The following is a 25453-nucleotide window of genomic DNA, read 5'->3' as shown; positions in this document are numbered from 1 at the left end:
ACGTTTTTCATGTACTTGCTTGATTGTAAATATGAACGCTGTAGAATTTAGCCGCATAGCTTACTTTTATATATTACCTGGTATGAAAGAACTCTACATAGAATTTTCTTCGAAGCATTCTTCAAAGAAAAATGTAAGCGGTGGAAGACGTTTTGAAAAACGCCATTCTGAGAAAAACGCGTTTAAAAATTTCGGGTTTTTTTTTGTAAAAGACGAACAATACTTGAATGCCTACAACCAAGTCTACCTGCTATTTGCCGATGAGATCTTTTTCTTCATCTTATACCATATAGCGATTTGTTTGGTCACGGCTTAACTTCTGATGTTTTGGCACTACTATAACTGAACGGTGTTCAACCACTATTCATAAAAAATAATTGATTTCTCAGTGCTTACTAGATCAGTAAGTATTGCTTAGGATAGTCTAAAAAAGTGGAGGTGGGTTTTTGTTGGTTGCAAGTATATTATATATATATTCTTAATCTGGATAACCTCCCCTATCCATACATAGGTAACCGCGGAAATCGGAAAGCAAATTTTTTAAATAATTCTTCTTTTTTGTTTATTTACAACCAAAATATTTTTTTTTAATAAACGAACTCCTTTCCGCATAGGAGTTTCCGCGGATGAATTATGAACACTTCGGAGTTGCATAGCCGCACTATCACACTAAGTGATCTGAATTCTGCAGAATTGTGATGTTAAAACCAAAAACTAAATTAAAAGAAAAATGTGTGTTAAATATATTTATAAAAATATATACATAAATATATTTATAAATATATATATATATATACATATATATAAATATATATATATACATATATATTTATTTATTCGTAAATATTTATTCATAAATATATATATATACATATATGTATATATATTAGAGTGATTCAAAAAAAAATTTTTTTTTTCGTTTGGTACTCGGAAAAATAGGTTCCTAGACACCTCTAAGAAAGCCTCTCCAAACATGAGTTTTTAACTGTAACGGGAAGGTCCTCCTTTAATATCTTTTAAACGTTTGGGTTTACGAAAAAATCATATTAGACCTTTTTTGTAGAGCATTCAATTTCCCCACAAAATCTAAGAAACAAGATATTTTTTTATGTAGTTGGAAGCGAGATATAAATTTTTCTATCTGATAATAAAAAAAATAGAAAACTGTATGTAGGAGGACCTTCCCGTTACAATTAAAAACTCATGTTTGGAGAGGCTTTCTTAGAGGTGTCTAGGAACCTATTTTTCCGAGTACCAAACGAAAAAAAAAATTTTTTTTTGAATCACTCTAATATATATATATATATATACGTAAATTATTGCCTTCGCCTCAAAATAAGACAACGATTTAAAAAATAACCGAGCTCTAAAGACGAATACGTTTGTTCTCATGAAAAGTATCCATGGTTATTAATATTTTTTTCTTATTAACCATTTAAAATTGCCTAAAAATTTTCTTGTGTTAAAAGCAGAAAAGATTATTGTATGGACTTGCAGACCTTAACTAAGACAATATCAATCATCACCAATCGGAGTCTAAATGTAATATAAGAAAACTATTTAGGATAGTTTTGCAGATTAACTCGAAAAGTTTACTTCTACACAAAACTTTCAAAGCGGAAAATTGTGTCCAAATGGCGACTTCAGGAGCAACTGCGTCGGCGACAGCACACGCTACCAGTGTCGTGGTTCTGGATCGCGGTAACAATACAACATGTACCATAAATCTGCATGGTGAGTATTCGTAATATAAGTTCCTTATATTGACAATGCTTATATCAATTAATTTTGTACAAAAATTAAAGTATTAAATGTTGTAGCATTCTTACTTCTCAGAATTTTTTACCATATTTCGATAGAAATCATTTATCAATCACAATTTGTATATTGAACGAGCGAATTGAAATGTCATACGTATATACATACGTAAATATGTGTAAATGCAGTGAAAGCTCTATTAATCGCACTCTCTTCTAAGCAGATGTCTCCATAAACTCTAGACATTTGCTGGCCCAAAATTTTTTGAGGGTGATTAAGGACAATCTATTAAGCGGACAGAAATCCTGGTCCTGCCAGTGTCCTCTTATGGGAAATTTAACTGAAAATTGAAACATTTTGGACAAAAAGTAGTGATTTTATATAAGACATCGGGATGAGCTGTAATCCCACTGGCGGTCTGTACCTCCGTCCGATCAACTGTCCTTACAATTGATATATTGAGAAATCTTAATGAAACTTAGTATTTTGAGTGACTGCTGCGTACAAAACTGTAATATAGGGAATAGAAGTAGGGAGGGTATCCGTGGTTTGCGATTATTTAACAATTGGGCATGGTTTCAACCCGAGGGTTAACGTAGATATCCTTAAATATCTATCAATCTATATCAAATACATATATCTATGGTCTGTTGAAAACCACTGAAAGTGCGACTACTCACTAAACAAACAGCCAGAAGCACTAAATTTTACAATAAGAGCACTACATGTGCAAAAATTGGAATTAAAGGTCTGCTATCTTTAGGTGAAACACATTATCGCAAGATGGCATGGAAGATTTTGATATGTGTAGAAATTGGAATTAATGGTGTTCTACCTTCAAGTGAAACACAATAACACCACACATTTAATATGGCATTTATAAAATAGTGGCAAAATGGCAGCTTCGGTTAAATAAGCGCCCCGTGGTAATATTGCAATAAATCAGTTGTTCCTCATTTAAATATTTTTCTTTAAATATTTAATTAACGCAAAATTGCATGTAAGAAATAGTAGCTGTTTTGCGACATTGCCATTTTGCGAAGTTTGTAGTACATGCTACAAGTTTGCGTAAGTAAATGAGTACCACTAATAACTCAACACTAACTTAACCAATTTCAAAAAATTGTTTACAAATAAGTAATTTAACTAGAGGAGTTAAGAACCTATAATATAATTTATTAACCTTCAGAAAACATTTTGAGACGTAAAACAGCCCATACAATATTTACTTTTGTTAAACGAGATCTTTATACTAATAACTTTTGTGTGTGTTAATTGTGGTATTTTATTAACTGTTACCCTTGTCAAAGTTCAAAAACATATTTAATTTTAAAATTATTTTATATAGTAAATACAGTTTGTAAGTATCTTTGATGTAAAGTATAAAAAGTGTGTCGTCCAAAAGTTAAGGTGCCAAATATGATTAATGATCCATTGTATGCAGGGTTGCAAATAATGCATTAAAATATAATTGATAATTTTAATCAATAAATGAATTAAAAAAAAATTGATCCCACAAACCGGATTGGAAATTGTTATCCAAAGCAATTATATGCTTTTTAAAAAAGAAATTGTTTTAATTGTTTGTGTACTTTATATATATTAAAAAATCTAGTTTTTAATTGGGATTAAACAATGAAAATTTAGTTTTTAATCCTTCCAAATGTTTTGAATAAAAGATTCGTTATTGTATATGATCAATTCACGCTTTCATCAACATCTGGACGTATTGCTCCGCTTATGATCCTTGGTAATTGCGAGAATATACAATGTTCAGATTCACCCGGAATTAACTCTTTCTTATTTCTTCGCCATTATTTTCCTCCAGGATTTTTTTTCAATTTTGTTTTTTGTTAAGTTTTTAGTAAGCAGAAGTAAACAAAGTTATATAGTCTAATTACAATTATAGTTTTTAATTTATTACGTTTAATGAGTAAAAGACAAACTAGATTTTCTGTGCTTATAGAAAAGAGACATATATATATTATTAGATATTAATTACCGCGACCAAACTTTGTGTCTCAGTTAAAAAAAAAATAAATAAAATAAAACACTAATTTCAATTATGGTGTACATGAAATCGCATATCAGTCTATTACATTTCGAGCTCATTTTGTAAAGCTCACTAACTTTCCAATGATTTTGTCTATAGCTGAATGTATTTTGTTTTTAATGTTTAATAGTTTTGATAAATAACGTGTGATTAACTCATTTCTAAATAAAAAATGTTTATACCGCAATAGTACCGCTATAAAGTTTTGTCAAATATTCACAACACTTGAAAATTTTGAGTGGTAAGCTTTGCGTGGCCACGAGTGTACAGACATACATATATAATTTACGATATAATATAATTTACGTTACGAGTGAGTATTTAACCATGTCCGTCTGTCTGTCGGTATATACGCCAAAAGTGAACACTAGAGTTTTTAAGATATTGATGTGAAATTTTGTACACGTCCTTTTTTCTCCTGATTTGAAGCTGCTCATTTGTCAGAGCAGTTGCTGCCACACAAATTGAGAGTATTGTCAAATGTCAAGTTATTGTATGCAAAACTTTTTTATTTGACAAGATATCTTTTGGAAATATATACCACTCAACATTTATCAATCAAAATTAAGTTCTTGTATGTAGCAGAAGTTAAACTTTTTTGTTTAATATATGAAAAGGCTTTTAAATAAAAATTATGATTGAAAAATATTTACAATTATTAATATTTTTAATGCTTATGAGGTGTCTAATGTTTGGTTCTGCCCGAAATTAGCCTATATATTTTTCTTATGCCTTACATGTGTATGCATCTTGAGAACTTTAAACACTGTATCCATATTTGCCAATGATTTATGATTGTTACTTTGTAATTTTAACACAAATGTATACATATACATAATGTATTTACATATGTATATATTTGGGGGATTCATTTGCTCCTACGAAACCCTTTTACGGTGCACGGATTGCTAAATTTTCTGATCCTTGCAAAGGCGTAACCAGAGAAAGTGAATTAGAGCGAAGGTTCATGGTGTGCTGACTGTCGAAACGTTCCTCTTTTTGGAGAGTTACTCGTTTCTATTAGAGGATTTCACCACAAAAATATTATTAGCGGGGTTTCACCAATATTTAACATGAGGGGATGGGGTCGAAAATGGCAGAATTGAGCATTTTCAGTGTTAAATGAGAAAAATAATGCTAATTTCAATGTTTAGAAACAGATTTGCATATTTACAATGTGCAAACGACTATGACTATAATTTATAGATATTCTCAATTAGGGGTGTTGTGGAATGCAAGACAGAATTGCTTAGCTGCCAGAAATGCAAACCAATTATAATTTTAAACCAGTTCGAATTCGAACCAGCTGTTTCCTAATGTGACAAAACTTGCTAATGAATACATTTGGAAGCAATCCTATTAAAGTTTTTAATGGGTTCCGAATTAAAGAAAGATTTTAAGAGATAATATTTATCGAATGAATGAAGCCTGCTTTCGAAGCTTCAAAAAATTGATTTTTTTTTTACTTAAATCTCTTCAAAAATTATCTGAGAATATGTCCCTAAAGTTATAGATGGGAATTCGAAATTTTGTCGAAGCTAGAAGGGAAATAGTGACTGAGCGTCTGGCAGATACATATATGAGCGCTTGGGCAGAAAGCAAAAGGTTTGACTCGGTTTTTCATTTTTACGATTTTTCTTAATTGGCGGTCAAGATTGAAAAAAACTAAACGTATGGAATTGGGGCAAACTTTATTATTTTTGGCATTCAATTATCTTCTATTTAAACTAAAAAAACTAAGAAAAGTTAAGTTTGAACATATGTTTAAACAACATAAAGTAAAATTTTTTTGGTCAAAAACCATATTTTATTCAAATTATAACAAATTTTAGAATTTTAAACTTTCTTTTTAAATTTTCCTAGTTCAACGTGATCATAAGTTATTAACAAATATGAATCTCTTTGACTTTTTTGTTTCCGATCGACATTGCGACCTGCATACTGCCCGCCGTCAGACAAATGCACATGAAGAGTATCAAAGAATTCGTATCCAAAAAATTTTCGGGTTAATCAATATTTCTTTCCCCTCCCAAAAAAAAATCAAAAAAATCGATTTTTTTAAGCATCTTTTTGAAGCCTCTCCTCCCCCCTTAAATATCCGCATTTTTTTCCAAGACTGAATAATTAAGACATTTCGTGTTTTATTCTTATGTTTTTTTCCTATAGAAATAAAGATAAATCAATTCGTAACAATAAAATTACTTGATTTCTTAACTTACATTTCAAATCTGTGTGCGACTATCCTCTTGCTTTGTTTCTGACAGCAAACCCGATAAAATTGGTTTCCGTGACACCCAAAACCGATACGAATTCTGTTTCGAATATCAAACCAATAACATCTGAATTCATGACACCTACTACGTTTTTTGATCGGTTTCAATTTTGATTCCGACAACTATCAGATTCCACAATACCCCTGAAAGTCATTTTTGTATTATTACCTAAATATTTAATTAATATTGGTTTGAAAAATTATATACATATTTATATATGAATTTATTTGCTTTGGGCATTAGAAGTTTTGATAACATCTTATAACCAAGCCCTCCTGCATTCACATACGCATGTAATTATGTTTACATGTAAAAAGATTTTAAAAAACCATACGCATAATATTTGTAAATTTGTCTACACACAACTTTGTATGTAAATAAATATATACACCTATTGTTTACGTATGTTTGTGTGTGAACTTGCATACATATCGACGGAGATTTTTGGGAGCCGCGTAAAAATATTTCAGAATTATAAAATATTTTTTTACATTCCCTGACAAATACAGCCAATGCCGGTTATGTGCCACAATCAAAGATACAGATTTTTGTGGTTTGTTAAAAATAAAAAAAATAATAAGGTACATAAGGGAGTGCGGATACTTAAGCGAGTCGTACTTAAAACAATAATTTGAATGTATTTAAAAAAACAAAGCTTGAGATGCAGCAAGATACAGGAAGTTAAGAGGAAATGGCACTTAAGCGGAGTACTACTTAACGGGGAATGACTGCACAAATAAATCAGAGGAATATTGTATATTTTCTTTGAAACATTTCTTGACTTGATAATCGACATGAACTATGTTATTCTAAAATATTTCAATACTTATATTTGCAGGATTGTTTCTTTTCCCTTCTCATTAATTTCAGAAATACAAGGTCTGTCGCAAAAGAAACAGGACTGTTAAAAAAACAACAAAAAATTAATATTTTTCAAAAGTTATATTTTTTTATTCAAAGTAGTTTCCTTGTGCTTCGATACAGCGTATAGCCCGGTCAATTAGCATTTCAAATGAGTGTTTAAGGTCTTTTTTCGGAATGCTCTTGAGAATATCGGTCGTCGCCTTTTGGATAGCTGAAATGTCCTGAAACCAGTGTGCTTTCATGAGCAAATGAAGTTTTCCAAATAGGTAAAAATCACAGGGTGCCAGATCAGGTGAGTGGGGTGAGTGATTAATGATTAATATGGAGTTTTTTGTCAAAAAATCAGTGACAAGCGTCGACCGATGACACGGCGCATTATCGTGCAACAGGCGCCAGGACCCTGCCTCACGGTATTGTGGTCGAGAACGACTAATGCGTGATAAAAGACGTTTCATAACACCAAGGTAAAACACAGCATTAATCGTTTGGCCAAGTGGGACGAACTCTCGGTGTACAATACCCTCGGAATCGTAAAAACAAATCAGCATTGTCTTTATTTTTGACTTCTGAAGACGACCGACTTCTGATCGTCACAGAGGTCCTCACGACCTTCTTAGAATCGCTTAAACCACTCATGCACATTACTACGGGATAGGCACTGATCACCATACACTTTTTTCATCATTTAAAATATTTCAGTAAACGTTTTCCCAAGTTTAAAACAAAATTTAATATTTGCTCTTTGTTCAAAATGCATTTTACGACCGATGACCAAAAGCTGCTGTCACTTTTTGATCGATAACATCGATTGTAGTTATCAAATTGTCCTAATTTTACGAAATGTCAACAAGAGATCAAACTTTTTATTACATATACCCACCAATAGGTGGCGCCACCAGAAACAGTTCAATTTATGATTTTTAGCTTTTGCCATCGTCGAGAAAAACCGCTTGTAGGTAAAGGCATGCTCGGGGTGATGTAATGGCGTCTGCTATTATGAATGATTCGAATTTGCTTTTTGTAAGTGCGTTTGCGTTCATGAATGAAAATTTTGTTGTTGCGTAATTTACTATAAATTTTGACGTCAGCAATTTGGCTGCCATATTGATTTGTGATGCTATTTTAGACGATTGTTTGCAGATATTTACATGTGTTCGCATATAAGTACATACATATGTATGATGATGTTTGAAACGATTGTAGAAACACATTTATAGTTTTTACGGGCAACATTTTTACGCAGATAAGTATGTATGTATGTTGTTTATACGAGTATGTACATCATTTGTGTGGGAACCCTGCTAGCCAAGAGCGGTTAAAAAACTAGTGAAACAGTAGGTTGAAAAGTGGTTAGATGGCCATAGGCCGCGTGAAGATTCTTACCTCTCGTACGTATACATGTGATCATACATCTTTGTTGCGCTCATTCAGCAATGTCATATAAACAAGTATATCTGTCCTGCTCTAATATCCCCAATCGACAGCTGATGTAGGGTTGCATTTTCTCTTTCCTAATTTAAAATATTTTTAAAATTTTAAACATTTTACATTTAAATTTTTTTATTTTTCTTTATTAATGAACATTTTTTATAGAATTACAAATATGTACATATGTTCAATAAAAAAATTATTAATATCTGAAAATAAAGCTTAATTAAATAAAAATAGTGATAAAATCTGAAAAAAATTGTAATTAGATAAAAAGAACAATAGCATCTGAAAGAAAAGATTAATATTGTCTGATAATTTAAAATATAAAACAAACATTTGTGCTCAGTTATTATATTGGATTGTGCAGGCCGCCTTAAACGCATAAAATACATACATATGTATGTATTTATTTTTGCGTATTATATTGGACTGCGCTGTTCAATTTCAAACAACACACACTTATTTTCACATACTTAACAATTGATATTTGCTGCTTCTGATGATATTGCTGCTGCTGCTATTTCCAATTCATTATGATTTCCAATGCTATAAAAACAAATGAAGTAATTATTTGCAAATTATTTAAAAAAAAATCACATAAAATTCACTTAATTACCTTCTTGTTGTACGAGCACGAAGGCCACGGCTAACCACTTTTCTCAAATATTTCAATATAACTACACATTTTTTCTCTATGCACATTTTCGGGTTATTTTTTGTTTACCTAAATGTGATGAAAAATTGATTTTTTTGATTTATTTGAATGAATGCGAAGGAGAAAACATAATTGTCAATAGTGCCAAAAGAAAATCCCAAAAAGGGTAATAAAAAACGATTGAAAGACGCATGTCATTCGTAATCGTACCATCGTAAAGGAGGCTCGTACAACAAGAAGGTAAGTGAATGATTTTTATGTGATTTTTTTTTAATAATTTGCAAATAATTACTTCCTTTGGTTTTTATAGCATTGGAAAGCAGAACTGAATTGTAAATAGCAGCAGCAGCAATATTATCAGAAGCAGCAAATATAAATTGTTATGTACATATGTGAAAATAAGTGTGTGTTATATGAAATTGGATTGCGCAGTCCAATATAATACGCAAAAATAATTACAAATGTAGATAAGTATGTATTTTATGCGTTTAAGGCGGCCTGCACAATCCGATATAAGATGTGAAAACAAATGTTTGTTTTATATTTTAAATAATGAGACAATATTATTCTTTTCTTTCAGATATTGTTATGATTTTTATATAAATAATCTTTCTTTCAGTGTCAATTCTATTTGTATTTAATATATTTTGTTGTTTTTTCAGATAATATTAATCTTTTCTTTCAGGCATTATTATCATTTTATATAATTAATCTTTATTTTCAGATATTAATAATTTTTTTTATCGAACATATGTACATATTTGTAATTTTTAAAAAATTTTATTAATAAAGAAAAATAAAAAAATTTAAGAAGTTTAGAATTTTAGAATTTTAGAATTTTAAAAATATTTTAAATTAGGGAAAAGAAAATGCAACCCTGCATCAGCTGTTTAAAAATGGAAAGTGCAACTCTTACCTTACACTTACTACCTACTGTTTCACTGGTTTTTAACCGCTCATAGTTGGCAGAGAATGTACGCGCATACATACATACATATGTATGTATGTACATATAGAGCAGCGCGCTCATATTATATTACTGATAAATGACAAATCTTGATCTGTACTTACATACAGCCATATCTGCAGGATAAATGCGTATGCAAGTTTTAAATGATAAAAGGTGTAATTTACATATATTATTATTGTAATATATTACGTTTTTATAGTAGATAGTATATCATTTATACAACATATTTACATACATTGAAGTTATATTATATTATCAAAGATAAGAAAAATTTAAAAAGTAGTAGTTTGCACGTTAACTACAAATATTGTTTGTTATTATTATATGTTATTGAATAATTTAATTATAATATTATCAATTTTGCATTCATTCACAAAAATTCGCAAAATGATTTTCATATCAATTGATATGATTGCATGTAAACGTATAAAAATAATATATAAGCCAAAGGGCCCAACATACATACGTCTGTAATAGCAATGTACATTTCTGAGCATAATTTTCATTCAATGCTGAGCTCTGTTCACTCGTTTCACTTAAAATTTCTCTTTCCGAGCCAATAGTGGTGAAATTCACTAATAGAAAATTAATAGCTCTTGACAGTTCACACGACTCTCCGCAATTGAACCTTTTCTATAATTCACGTTCTCTGGGCGTAACAACAAAAAATGCAATGGCTGCAAAATATGCTACCCCAAAACTCATGATATTTTTCATGAAATAATTATAACCGTGTGGCATTTGTCATATTACATATACTCATATACATTTCGCAGATATTTTTTGTTTCTGTAATGTGGTGTTCAAAATATTTTTTTAAAAAGTTTTTGTATTCCGTGCAATCTTGCAAGAGGTAGAGAATCCGCCTATTTTCTTATTACATATAACCTTTTTACGTACTGTACCTTTCGTCAGCATTTAATAAAGTTAAAATTCTCATACTTGTAAGCAAGGGCATGAGAAATTTTAGACAGAAATTTGTCATTGACGCAGTTACCCTTTATCATTCAGTCGTTACTGGGATAGTGATGAAGCAACGCTAAGGGAAATGTTCTTTGCACGAAACTCATTATGATTATATGGTATGCACCTTCCTGTTTTGAATTACATTTTGTGTTTTAGGTTATTTAAGTACGATAAAGTTAAGGTATTTGTGCTCCAATGTAATTTTCTAAATTGTAACATATCTAAAATTAATAAAAAAAAATATTTTTAAAATATAAGGTTACATAGTTCTCAGTGGGTCTCAATGACTGAACGTGTGATATGAGAAAATGTTTATATGAAAAAAATACCCATATATTTCACGCAACATTATTCCATTCCTTCTTATTTCTTCTTCTCAACTCAAAAGCATTTGTAATTTGTTTTTGTAACAATTTATCACAGCCTAAACCGAAAAAAGTAACGGTAAATCATTGGCGTAATCTTGTATTTTATCATTCTGGTGCTCTAACCTGTCTACTCCTCCTTTGCTGACGTTATAAAAACCTATCATATTTGGCTTTTTTGTTTTACATTAATTATGCACGAGGACAATAAGATAATAATTTTATTAGGTTTTTGTTCAAGACTTTTTTCTTTTGAGTTGAAAAATCTCTTAGCAATAGTTAAATTATATGGTTCTCTAAATAAAGTTATTGCCAGAAGAATTGATGTAAACTAATTATCCATTGTAACATTTCTGTTAGTTCCATGAATACTCTTGGTCAATTCTTTGACGAAATACTCGATCAGAGGCTGATTTCCATAGGTAGACCTTTTTCTGAGGTATGGCATCGTATTTACCATACACATATTTAGTGCCACTTTCACACATTTTTACTATTTTTAGTCCACTTCGCGGGTTCGGCATATAAATTCAAACTGACGATCTACTGCTAAATGTCAACAGTTGCCTCTTAAGCGTCACATAACTTCTCGGAGTAAAGTTGTCGATAAATTAAAAAAAAAACAAATTCCACACATTTCGAATCGGGTCGAATTTGTCATCAAACCGTAAACGCCGTTTGTAAAAAACGAAACCACTGTTTGCTCTTAGTGACAGCGTATCGCAATTTAGAATAAGAGCTATCAACGAAATGGAGTTCGACTATGCGACACTTATTACTTACTTATAATACCAGCTCATAGTATTTTCAAGGCCAAATTTATGATGGGAATTTATCTACTGAAACACTCATGAATTAATTATATTTCTTATTTTAGTTAAAATGATACTTGAATCGGTTAAAACAAATAAAAATTAAAGCATCTTAATACTTTTATGTAAATTTACAAAAATAAAAGTAACTCCGTTTTCATTAAAATTAATTTATATATAAGTAAACAATTTCTCTTTGAATTTGTTTTAAAAATTTTATTTCCCTTGGTAATACCAAGGGCAGCCGGTCTCAGCGGAAGAGTTGAAATAACTGAATTACATACGAGCGACGTTAGCGTCTAAATACCTACACTACTTTGCCCTAACTTTAGTTGCTGCACGTTATTGGCTGTGTGACTTCTTAGTTGCTTACACTTTGTTTGTTGTTGTCACGCGCAAGGCTAAAAGCGTGCGATCAGCATAATGGCCGGATGCATACTTAATGCGGTATTGAGTTCTTATAAAGTTGCAGACGCGCCGTCAGCGAATTCGGTGCAAGTGATATTTTTGCCGGATGTTTGGTTACCTGTGCGTCCCCGGTTTCCTTTATGATGTTCTTCAGTACTACCATATTTCTTTGTCGTTTTCGCAGAAATATTGCTATGCTCATAGCTGTGGCAATTAGGATTAGGATCAAGGCGGTTCCCGATTGTATGGAGCGGGTTTCAATAAGATTCTGTAGGTGCGCTATGTGCCTGAGGTTTTTTATATTAACTCTTTGTAGGTGTGGGAGTGATAACAACTCGATATGTTCTGTAAAGTTAACGTGCTGCGCGGGTACTGCTTCAGGATGCGAAAGTATTACCTCGTTCCAATTGCTATAAACGGTGGAGTTTATTGTAATTTCCCCTTTGAATGTTATCAAAAAGGTTCCTCTAGCTAATCTTGTCAAATTTTCATTTTTTATTACAGCGGGTTGATCATTAATTAGAATTACACCGTTATTGATCTCCTCAAGAGCGAGAACGTGATCGGCGGATTTGGATTTACATTCTGCGAAGTGCTGGTTCAATAGTTGTCGTACACAGGAACTTTCTTTCAAGGGTTGGCAGAAGTTTGATATTATGGCTTCCTTGCAATTTTAAAGTGGGATGTATTCTCTGTTGCATTCGGCAATAAGATTTGTTTCCAAGGAAATAATCTTTCCTTCCTGGATTACGGGCAGCAACTTATTACAAACTCTAGCTATTTTTGGGTATTTAATAATGAAATAAATAAATTGTGTATTTTGAAATATCTTAAGTTTAGAAACAGAAAGTATGTCAGTTATACTGGTATTTGTAGAGAGCTCAGCAGCTAATATATTATTTATTTCCATGCCATTAAGCAGAATGGGGTTAATAACATTTACTTTTCCTAGAGCTACCGACGTTATAATGGTTTCTAATTCCATTATCACCGCTCTATTTCTAGTACTGACTAAAGAAAAGAGATTTCCAGTGTCGATCTGTGTCTGTTTTGCCTGTGCTAAAAGTTTATTAACTGTCACCGTCAATTCGTTTATTTGTTTCTGTGTAACTAAATTAATTGTTGCCTGCTGTTCGTTTGCTTCTATTAGGGCTTCAGCTCTGGTCTCAATTGTTTGAAAGTCATCAAAGTCCGGGGTGCCGGTTATGTATTTTAATGCAGTCCCTAGGATATTGATGCTTCGCGCATGTCGGTGATGTACTCTGACCGCGTCTAGTAGTTTTAATATTTCGTTAGCGTCGTTTCGAAGTAGTTGCCTGGCGTGGGAATGCGGAAATTGCTTTAATATTGTGTCCGTCTCTTCGGCTATCGTCTCGAATTCTGATAAGTTTGTCTTGTGTAGTAAAAACTCGTATTGTTCATGGAGGATTACTTTCCCTGTTGTTAATGGAATGTAGTGAGAGGTGGTATAGTTGAATATCCTCGCGGTAGTCCAATGGTTCATTGCCAAGAGTAGGGTTATCCTAAGGAGGAGGGAGAAGTTTTAGTTTTTTAAGTTGGATTTGTGAACTTTGCGTCCGTCTATCAAAACATAGGTACCTAAATCGTTTTGGACTGTTTTTTCGGTGTAAAGTCTAGTAAATTTGTTTCCTATTCTCCTGTTGGTCTTTACAAAAACTTTTTCTCCTGACTTATATTGTCTTGTTTGTTTTTTTATATTGTGTATTCTTAAGTCCTTTTGTTGGGTGCATATAAGTTTGTTTTTTATTTCGTTAAGAAGTTCGTCAGGCGCTGCATGTATGACATCTATGGGTTTCTTGCCTGTTACGGAGTGTATGGTGCGGTTGTATTTAACCGTGGCTAGCAGGATTAATTCGGCAGTGTCGGAAATGCAGGTCTCGAGCTTTTGGCAGCGTGCGATTTCCGTTAATGTACTGTGGAACCTTTCCACTTGGCCGTTAGTCGCACTATGAGCCGGTGGTGTGGTGTAGATCGTGACTCCGAAGTGGTTTTTTAGGATTGCTCTAATAGTCTCAGAATTCAATGACCTCTCGTTATCGCAAACCAGAACTTTAGTATTTTTGTAAAGGTTGAGGAGTTCATAGATTGGTTCCTTAATATCTACTATGGCTCTAGATTTTATTGGAAAAACTATTGCAAATTTAGAGAATTTATCTATTGTTGTGAGAAAATGCGTTTTGTCTGTTGAATAAATGTCAACGTGAAGGATTTCTCCTGGGTAGGAAGGTATGGGGGTTGACCCTATTTCAGGGTTTGGGGGATGTCGTCGGTATTTGGCTTCGTGACAAATTTTGCAGTTTGAAACTATTTCTTTTAACATTTTCCTTAAGTCAGGAAAGTAGTAATTCTCTAAGACTTGTTGTTCATTTTCGCGACAGGATCTATGTGCGCGACTGTGTTCGGTTTGGAGGATCTCTCTTTGGTCTTCCTTATTGAAAACGTCGATAACCTGTTTTGTAGTGTGACGGAACTTTATTCCCGGGAAAGATGTGGTAAGTTCGCTTTGGATCAGTGCCAGAGTGGGGAGTTCGCATAGCAACCCGTTAACGACGTTCGGGTTAACACATTGTTTAATGGATTTCAGTAAATCCTGTAGATTACTGAACGATATTCGATGCCTTACTCGTGTCCTAAAGAGGATTGACGTGCTAACTGGTAATTTGGCTCCCTCTTCCAGAATAATCTGAGTTTGGAAACAATTAATGGGGTTCTTTACTGTAGTTATTACTTGAGTGAGTGATAACTCGCTGTTGGTGGCCATACTTTCTGTGTCTGCCTCATGATCCAAGGCATTTATGTATTGCCGGGAAAGTGCATCGGCGATAAAGTTTTCTTTGCCAGGTTTGTAGTGAAACTTGGGTGAAAACTCCTCAACAAAAGCGCGCCACCTTTTCATCTTTGCATTTGGGTTTTTATCGGACAGAGCAAAGGTGAGTGGTTGATGATCAGTATAGATGTTTAGGTGTTTTACGCCGTACAAATAGTTGCGCAATTTTTGTAGGGCCCATACGATCGCCAAGAGCTCTCGTTCATTGGTCGCATAGATTTCCTCTGTCTGAGACAGAGTTCTCGAGATCATGGTGATGGGTCTGCCGTTTTGCGACAAAACAGCGCCTATGGCATGTGAAGAGGCGTCCGTTGTCAGATCAAAGGGCTGTTTGTAGTCTGGGTAAAGGAGCAGTACATCCTCTGATGCAAGAATCTTTTTAATTCTACCAAAGGCGTTAAGTGCTTCTTCATCTAATGTTATTTCGATTTTCCGGGATTGGTTAGCACCGATATTTCCATTTTCCCCACGCAAGTATTTTGTTAGAGGCTTTGTAATCGCAGCGTAGTCTTTTACGAATCGTCTGTAATAGCCGGCCAATCCCAAGAATGAGCGTAAGGCTCTCAAGGATTTGGGAACAGCGAAGTCCAAAATGTCCCTGACTTTATCGGGGCATGTCTTTATACCTTCTTTAGACACTGTAAAGCCCAGAAATTCGACGCTTTCTTGAAAAATTTAGATTTTTCAGCGGACACTCGCATGTTAGCGGCATGAAGTTTGTGTAGTACCTGGTCTATGTCCTTTGAATGTTGCTCAGCACTTTCTGAAAAAATTATCACATCGTCCACGTAGACATGGCATATTTTACCGATTTCTTCTCTTAATACGTCATCGATAGCTCTCTGGAAGATGCTGGGCGCATTTTTTAAGCCAAAAGGGAGCCTACAGAACTCGTACTTGCCGTTATTGACTGAGAATGCTGTTTTTTCCCGATCCTTTTCAGCTAACTTAATTTGGTGGAAGCCGGACTTGAGGTCTATTGTTGAAAAAAACCTGGCATTTCCCATGTTAGCCAGAATTACAGAAGTATCCGGGATTGGATACTTGTCACTAACCGTTTTGTTGTTCAGTTTCCTAAAATCTATCACGAGTCTGGACCTCCTATTGCCATCTTCATCGACGCCCTTTTTACTTACAACCCAAATCGGATTATCATAAGGAGAGCGGGATGGTCTTATTATACCATCACGCAAGAGGTTCGAAATCTCCTTATTGACAAACTCGGCTGAAGCTATGGGGTATGGGTAGCTTCTTGAGTAAACCGGAAGGTCATCGGTGGTCCTTATTGTTCCTATGATATTGGTGTTATAGGGTAGAGCTTCATTGGGGTCCGCGAAAACTTTAGCATGTTGTTACAGTAACTTAGGAATATCCAACTCGCTCACGTTTGTTTCTATTAATTTATTCAAGTCCGGGCAATAGTGATAAAAGAGCCTTTCCTGCCCACCATTTTAACTAAGAAGACCATTTTTACAATCTATTTTACCGTTCACTTCAGTTAATAGATCAAAACCTATGATACCGTCGAAAGTGTCCAGGTTGGGTAGGATAAAAAAATCTAGTATTTTTGTTAAAAATATTGATTGTACAATATTTGTCAATTTCAGTGGTGCCGTGGATGGATTTGGCTGTAAAGGTGCGGTTTGCGGGTTTGATTCCCTTTAGATCGTTGAGATATCTTATGTAACTCTTCGCGGCACCAGTGTCGATAAGGAATTTTATACCTCTTCCCCCGATTGTCCGCTCGATGTAGGGTAAGAGGGATTTTGCCCTAAAAAATTCACCTCGTCATTTGCTTCGTTTTGGTATTCGACTGGTTTAAACTCTTCATAAACCTCACTCTGGTGGTAATAATCATTATTGTCACTATTCCAATATTCTCCTTCAGACTCATCCTGTTCGTGGGTAAGGTTGTTTATCCTTTGTACCTTTGGTAGCGCCTGCTGGCCACTCCCGTGTGGTCTTTTCTCTGGCCTTTCCCTACTCAAAAAATCTGGTACCTGTTTTCCGAAGGTTTGAGTGGTGTTTCGGTTGGACAAGCCACTGGGGTTGCCAATACCCGGACGAGGAGCTCTTGGATAGGCTCCTTGATGGATCCTCTCGTCATTCTTGTTTATTTGTGGGGGTCCATTTTGTCTGAACCTTGAGAGCGATGTATCTACATCCATTGGTACGACCCTTTGTGCCTGAGTTTGTCGCTGTTGGTCAGGCCGAATCGTTCGGTATTGTGGTAAATATGAAAATTGGTTGGGAGCCTGAATTGTTTGCCTGTTAAAGGACTGGGCAAACATTGACCTAGCTTGATTTGATTCAAGCTCCTGTGCTAAAGCTAATGCAGAGGGGAGATCGCTAGGCCTGGAGGAAAACAATATGTCGCACAAAGGACGTTTGAGTCCTGAGATAAAAACACGAAGAGCGTCTTCGCGATACTTATTATTGAGTGATTCTATTAGGGTGGCATTTCCACCATGGGTCATAATGGTTTTGTTAATTATTAGGGTCAGCTTCTTTTCAACCTCATCGTAGAATCCTATCACTGAAAGTTTACCCTGCCTCAAAGTGGAGAGTTCCTGCTCTATCAAATGGATAGGCCTCTTATCGGCGTAGGCGAAGTCTAGCCGTGAAATAATTGCATGAAAATTTAAAATGGTGTTGAAGGACGACAGAACACCATCTGCTGCACCTACCACCTTATTCCTGATGATGCCTACGGCTTGGTAGTGCCTAGAGCTACCCTGGAAATTTTCAAAAACCTTATACGCAATGTGCGCGGCTTGCCTCCAAGATACATAGCGGGTAGGGTCGCCCTTGAATTCTGGCATGGTTTTTACCAGATCCAAAGATTCGTCACACACTACGTTTGGTTCGATTGTGACTGGTTCATATTGGACGACCTGGGTTGGAGTTTCAATTCTGGCTAGCCTGTTTGTCAACTCATCTATGCGAGTTTGGAATTCCTGCCTTGAATGTTCCGTTGCCGTACGGATTGCGGTATTAAGAAGGATCTGGAGGGTTTGGTCCATCGTTTAGAATTTAAAAAAAAAATCTCTGATTTTGTATTTGTAATTGTATTTATTTTAACAATTTATCAAATTATCTGATTCGAATACTATATTACTCTCGAATGGAATTTTCAGAATAGTAGCTGCTGAACTTTCTACTTACATAAATATTCCCATGTTAAGTTGCTTTCGGTCTTCAATGGATGATTGATGCTTGATTATTGACCCTCGAAAGTAACGCCTCTGCGTGGCTTGATGATTTATTGATGATCTTATTGTGGTACTTCTTTGGTGTCACTAATGGTTTTATTTAAAATTTTTAGCTCGTAATATTTGATAGCACTTCTATGATGGCACTGGTAGTTTTTAAAATAATATTTGGTGGCACTGATGGCTTAAAATCTTTAGCTCATAATATTTGGTGGCACTTCTATGGTGGCACTGGTGGTTTTATTTAAAATTTTTGTTCGTAATATTTGGTGGCACTTCTATGATGGCATTGATGGCACTTCTATGGTGGCACTGATGTTTTTTAAATAATATTTGGTGGCACTTCTATGGTGGCACTGATAGTTTTATTAAAAAAAATTTTGTTTATATTTGGTGGCACTTCTATGGTGGCACTGATAGTTTTATTAAAAAAAAATTTTGTTTATATTTGGTGGCACTTCTATGGTGGCACTGATGGTTTTATTTAAACTAGTAAGGAGATGGGTCCGAACCCACGGCCAAACTTGCGTGTCCTTTTATAAGGATTTTTTTGTTTGGCCCCACGTTGGGCGCCAGTAAACAATTTCTCTTTGAATTTGTTTTAAAAATTTTATTTCCCTTGGTAATACCAAGGGCAGCCGGTCTCAGCGGAAGAGTTGAAATAACTGAATTACATACGAGCGACGTTAGCGTCTAAATACCTACACTACTTTGCCCTAACTTTAGTTGCTGCACGTTATTGGTCGTGTGACTTCTTAGTTGCTTACACTTTGTTTAAATGAGTTAAGCATCCACCCACTCTACCTGGGTAAACTGGCGCATCTTAATAAGACAGCTTAATTCACCACAGCTGATGACACCAACACAACTCACCATACCTATACACCCACTCTTCAAAAAGGATGGACAAGGAGAAAGCAGACACAATTCGTTCTACACAAGCCGCCCAGCCACAATCGTTTCTTACTTTCACTGCGTCGCGATAACACCTCACGCTACTCTCCCTTAATCATAAAAGTCAATCACAATTCACGTCAACTTTCGCCAGCATCTACAATCAACAACATTGCTCATCAACATTCATCAAGATATTCGATTCTACGCGCCACATCGACATCTTCTACAATCGCTCAGCGGTCCGGTTGGCAAATAATATCCACTCACTCCGTACATTCGGCTTTCGACTATAACTTTATATTTTGTAAACATAAGTACGTCTTAAGTAAACAATAAATTAAAATTAGTATACATTTAAAACGTGTGAGCATCTGTATTTAAGTGCGAAAGTGTGCGAAAGTGGTTAGTATTATTATCAAAGTAAACACACTTTGTTTGTTGTTGTCACGCGCAAGGCTAAAAACGTGCGATCAGCATAATGGCTGGATGCATACTTAATGCGGTATTGAGTTCTTACAAAGTTGCAGACGCGCCGTCAGCGAATTCGGTGCAAGTGATATTTTTGCCGGATGTTTGGTTACCTGTGCTAACTTATACTATTGCATTTAATACTTCTAAATGTCATTACATATTTGAATTAGCTATCTTATTTTTATCCTTAATAACTTTAATATTCTTAAGACTAACTCATTACATAAATCTTACTTCTATTTATACTAACTAGTGTGTTTACTTATTATTAGTTGATATTTTGTTTTGATACATTATGTATATATTTTAAGGAATACGTTCCTTAACACACCCGACCACAGGAGCCACGGTCCTTTCGTCCTTCCTCGTTGTCCCCCCGCCCACAAAAAACCTTTTTTGGGCGACAAAAGAATCCGTATGTGAACTGGCAATTGTAAGCAATGAGCTGCTGACTTTTTGTTGCTGTGTTGTATGATAATTTATAACATTATATACAATTTTACCTAACATGTCTAAAATATTTTAATATTTTCAATAATTCTATTAATTTTTTAATATTGCGACCCTATCTCCATCTCCTTTAACCCTTTCGATCCGAAAAACCGTTGAAGTAAATAAAACATATTTCGCATAATCAATACGCGTCTAAATGAACACGTGTTCACTATTTAAAATACGAATGCAAATACCAGTAAGAATAGTATAAGCTACAAAATGGGTTAAGGGGCTATACCAGTGTGACACTTTCAAAAAAAATTTTTTTTTGCTTTTTCGATAGTTTATATGTGGGTGATAAAGGGTTAAACGACAGCCGTCGCACACAGTAAATAAGAAGAAGCATCGACATCCACCATCCACCGACGCCTTGAAAGAAGAAGAATTCTACGAGCTTACAACAAGGAGTTTGAATAAAACGACGGACGCGAAACGACGTGGCATAAAAGACGACGCGCATCAATTCTCCTCATCACGCATAATAAAATCCCACATAGATGATAAGATAAATTAAACTAAATAATATTTAAATCCTTTTTATAGATCAAACATAATAAAATCCCACATAAATGGGGGCTCAACCTAAAAAATAAAGTGCAAACTGAAAGTGTAAATTAACGTGAAAAAAAAAAAAAAAAAATCAAAAGCACAAAAAAAAAAAAAAAGCATAGCCGAAATGGCATGTCTCAACGATTTCATGCAGTACAGCCTGCGCAATAGCAGCAAGCCTAAAATTGCGACGTTACATAAATACATCTTTGAAAGCGAAGGCGACAGAAGTAACTGCCGACGCCTCAGAGAATTTTCTGGATTCACATACGACGAAGGCAGCGCTGAATACAAACAGAAAGCAGATTACATAAATACGAATCTAAACGAAAGCGACCTAGTAACAATATGCAACATGTTAGAAATCGACTACAATGTAGCTGACATAAAGCTGCACATTTTCAAAAACTTACGACGTAACCACTTGTTGGCCGATCGAAACAGAGACGAAGCTGATATAATTGAAGACGAAGACGAAGACGACGAAAACAACAACGCCGAAATTGACGACAACGAGAGTAATAACGATGCAGAGAGTAACAGCAAGCTTAACGAAAATAAGGGTGAAATTACAAACTACTACAGTTTCCCTACAGGTGCAACTGAAAGAGATGATGATGAACAAGACACGAACCAAACAAACGCGAGAAACAACGATATACGCATGAGCAATAGTGTTTCAAAACATATACCAAAATTTGCAATATCAATGCGCGACGTAGAGGACTCAATTAGAATTTTCGATGGTTCTGATAAGATTCCAATAGAACTATGGGTAGAAGAATTCGAAGAACAAGCAATCGTGATGCAATGGGACAATTTACAAAAACTGGTATTCGCAAAAAAATCGATACACGGTATAGCTAAACAATTTGTGTTAAGTGAAAGAGGCCTAAATTCGTGGCAAAAACTGAAAGACGTTCTGATAAGTGAATTTAAATCAACAACAAATAGTGCAGTGTTACACAAGCAACTATGTGAACGTAAAATACGAGAAAACGAAAGTGTGCAAGAATATTTCTACACTATGAAAGAAATTGCCTCGCAAGGTAATATCGAAAATGATGCGTTAATGCAATATATAATTGATGGCATTACTGACTTAAGTGTAAACAAAGCGATGTTATATGGTGGCAAAAATTTAAAAGATTTTAAAGAAAAGTTGAAATTCTATGAAATTATGTGCAAACGCAATACGAATAAACAAGGTATAACCACAATAATAAAGAGTATACAAAGTAATGTAAAAAAAGAAATCAACTGTTTTAACTGCGGTGAAAAAGGACATTTGTCTAACAACTGCAAGAATAAGGAAAGAGGCAGAAAGTGTTTCAAATGTAATCAATTCGGACACATTTCGGTTAACTGTGAACAAAAGAGAAAAGAGACAAATGCAAATACTCGCCAAATCGTATCAAGTCGTGATTTAACTAATAAAAACGTCAAAATCGGTGATAAATACTACATATCATTGTTCGACACTGGTAGCAAATTTAATATAGTAACAAAAGCGGTGTATAACAATTTACACAAAACAAAATTACGTGCATGTAATATATCATTAATCGGGTTTGGTGGAAACATGAAAGAAAATAAAATCAAACCAGACGGTTACTTCGATCACGATATACAAATAGACGGTCAAATATTTCATTTAACGTTCTACGTTGTTCCAACCAAGTGTATGGATATCGATGTGGTCCTGGACGAAGATTTATGTTTAAAAGCAGAAATAACAATTAGCCGTGAAGGTTTAACAATTAAAAAGATCCAAGCGGACAACGAAAATAATGAAGAAGTGCCATTTATGAAGATAGATGCGTTGACTGACAATTTTGAATTAGATATTGGTAATGACGCGAGTGCAATCACCAAACAAAAAGTACGCGAATTAATATACAATTATGAACCCAAAAAGATTGCTACAACTGATGTAGAAATGCGAATTGTACTTAGTGATGAATCGCCAATTTTTTGTAGACCACGCCGGGTACCTTTCTCGCAAGTAGCTATCGTTAATAATCAAATCGATGAATGGCTTAAAGACGGTATAATCGAAGAATCAAACTCTGACTTTACAAGTCCAGTTGTGTTAGTTAAAAAAAGAGACGGGTCACATAGACTTTGCGTTGATTATCGACAAATTAACAAAGTAATTATTAAAGATCGATACCCACTTCCACTTATAGACGACCAATTTGATCGATTACAAGATGCAACAATTTTTAGTACCATAGACCTTAAAAATGGATTTTTCCACGTTCCGGTAGCAGAATGCAGTAAAAAATACACATCGTTTGTAACACAAAATGGTCAATACCAATTTAATAAAGTACCGTTTGGATTATCGAATTCTCCGGGAGCTTTTCAAAGGCACATAAACGCAATCTTCAGAAATTTTACACGACAAGGTATTGCATTGCCATACATCGACGACATCATAATCCCAGGTAAAAACGAAGAACACGCAGTAAGTAATCTAGAGAAAGTAATCAACACATGCAGAGACTACGGGTTGCAGTTAAACATTAAAAAATGTCAGTTCTTGAAAAAGAAAGTCACATTTCTCGGATACGTTATAGAAAACCAGACGCTACGGGCATCACCAGAGAAAATAGAAGCTGTTTTAAACTATAAAACACCACAGACGACAAAACAACTTCTTAGTTTTTTAGGATTGGCAGGTCATTTTAGAAAGTTCATACCAAATTATTCTATTATTACCAAACCATTAACAGACATGACTAAACAAAATTGTTCATTTAAAATCGGACATGAAGAAGAAACAGCTTTCGATTTACTCAAGAAAGCTCTAGTCGAAAATCCCGTACTTGGTATTTATAATCAGAAGTACGAAACGGAGCTTCATACTGACGCTTCTATAGACGGTTTCGGGGCTATGCTATTACAGAAGTCTCCAAACGACGGACAACTTCATCCAATTTACTACATGAGTAGAAAAACGACTGATGATCAGAGAAAATTCACAAGCTATGAACTTGAAATACTTGCGGTGGTAGAAGCGCTAACAAAGTTTAGAGTGTACTTATTGGGTATAAAATTTAAATTAGTTACGGACTGTAACGCATTCACGAAGACGCTAGAAAAAAAAAACCTGTGTACACGTGTAGCAAGATGGATACTATTGTTACAAGAATTCGACTATGTGGTTGAACACAGAAGTGGCAATCGTATGAAACATGTCGACGCTCTTAGCCGGTACGCAATTATGATGATACACTGCGATGACTTAACCATTAGAATAAGCCAAGCACAACAACAAGACGAAAAATTAATCGCAATCCGAGAATTACTCAACAGTAATAAAAGTTCCTATGATGACTATTTTCTTAGATCGAATATTTTATACAAAATCTATAATGGTAATGAATTAATAGTAGTCCCGGAATGCATGCAAAATCAAATTATTGCACGTGCTCATGACAGAGGCCATTTCGCCGTTAGAAAGACAAAAGATCTCATCATTCAAGAATATTTCATACAAAACGTCGACGATAAAATTAAGAAATACATTAGTTGCTGCATACCTTGTATACTAAGCAATCGTAAACATGGCAAACAAGAAGGCTTACTACATCCGCTGAACAAAGAGGAAACACGACTACATACTTTTCATATAGATTTTCTGGGTCCGCTAGAGTCAACAAATAAAAACTACAAGCATATTTTGGCAGTGGTTGACTCATTTACTAAGTTTTGTTGGCTGTATCCCTCTAAATCGACTACTACGTCCGAAGTAATATCGAAACTACAAAATCAGAGCATGATTTTCGGTAATCCAGCAAATATTATCTGCGACAGAGGTGCTGCTTTTTCCTCAAACGACTTCCAAAAATATTGTGACAATGAAAACATAAAGATGTTCCAGATAACAACAGGACTACCTCGAGTAAACGGACAAGTCGAAAGGCTGAACGCTATCATTATTTCAGTCTTATCGAAACTCAGCATAGACGACCCCTCGAAATGGTACAGATACGTGGACAGAGTTCAACAAGCAGTTAATTCAACGTATTCAAGAAGTATAAAAACTACGCCTTTTGAATTATTAATCGGCACGAAGATGCGAACAAAAGATGACCCTCAAATACACGATCTCATCCAGCAAGAGATTACAGAATTATTCAACAACGAACGCTGTGAACAACGTAAGCAAGCAAAATTACAAATACTTAAAATTCAGAGCGAGAACAAGAAGACGTACAACCTGAGACGCAAACAAGCACAGCAGTATAAAATCAATGACTTGGTGGCAATCAAGCGCACGCAATTTGGTAGCGGTCTTAAACTAAAATCTAAATTTTTAGGACCCTATCAAATAACTAAAATCAAAAATAATAACTCATACGACGTACGAAAACTTACAAACGCAGAAGGTCCCATCAACACAACAACTACAGCTGAA

At 34.5% G+C, this 25453-nt stretch overlaps 1 protein-coding gene across 13 annotated transcripts in view; it reads left to right on the top strand.

The window, feature by feature from the left end:
* The window catches only part of LOC126764886 (RNA-directed DNA polymerase from mobile element jockey), a 224903-nt gene that overhangs the window by 11271 nt on the left and 188179 nt on the right, over window positions 1-25453 (top strand). For 9 of the 13 annotated variants that reach the window (XM_050482540.1, XM_050482551.1, XM_050482547.1 and 6 more), the window contains one exon: window positions 1473-1734. In XM_050482540.1, coding sequence (XP_050338497.1) covers window positions 1635-1734 — 100 coding nt within the window. In that variant the 5' untranslated portion in view covers window positions 1473-1634. Of the gene's footprint in view, window positions 1-1469; window positions 1735-25453 lie in introns of all 13 variants that reach the window. The other 4 variants (XM_050482553.1, XM_050482546.1, XM_050482549.1 and 1 more) reach the window with 2 other exon arrangements.

Source organism: Bactrocera neohumeralis, unplaced genomic scaffold (assembly GCF_024586455.1).
Source record: "Bactrocera neohumeralis isolate Rockhampton unplaced genomic scaffold, APGP_CSIRO_Bneo_wtdbg2-racon-allhic-juicebox.fasta_v2 cluster10, whole genome shotgun sequence".
Taxonomy (NCBI): domain Eukaryota; kingdom Metazoa; phylum Arthropoda; class Insecta; order Diptera; family Tephritidae; genus Bactrocera; species Bactrocera neohumeralis.
Note: the sequence above shows the minus strand (reverse complement) of the source record. Positions and strands in the feature narration are given on the sequence as shown.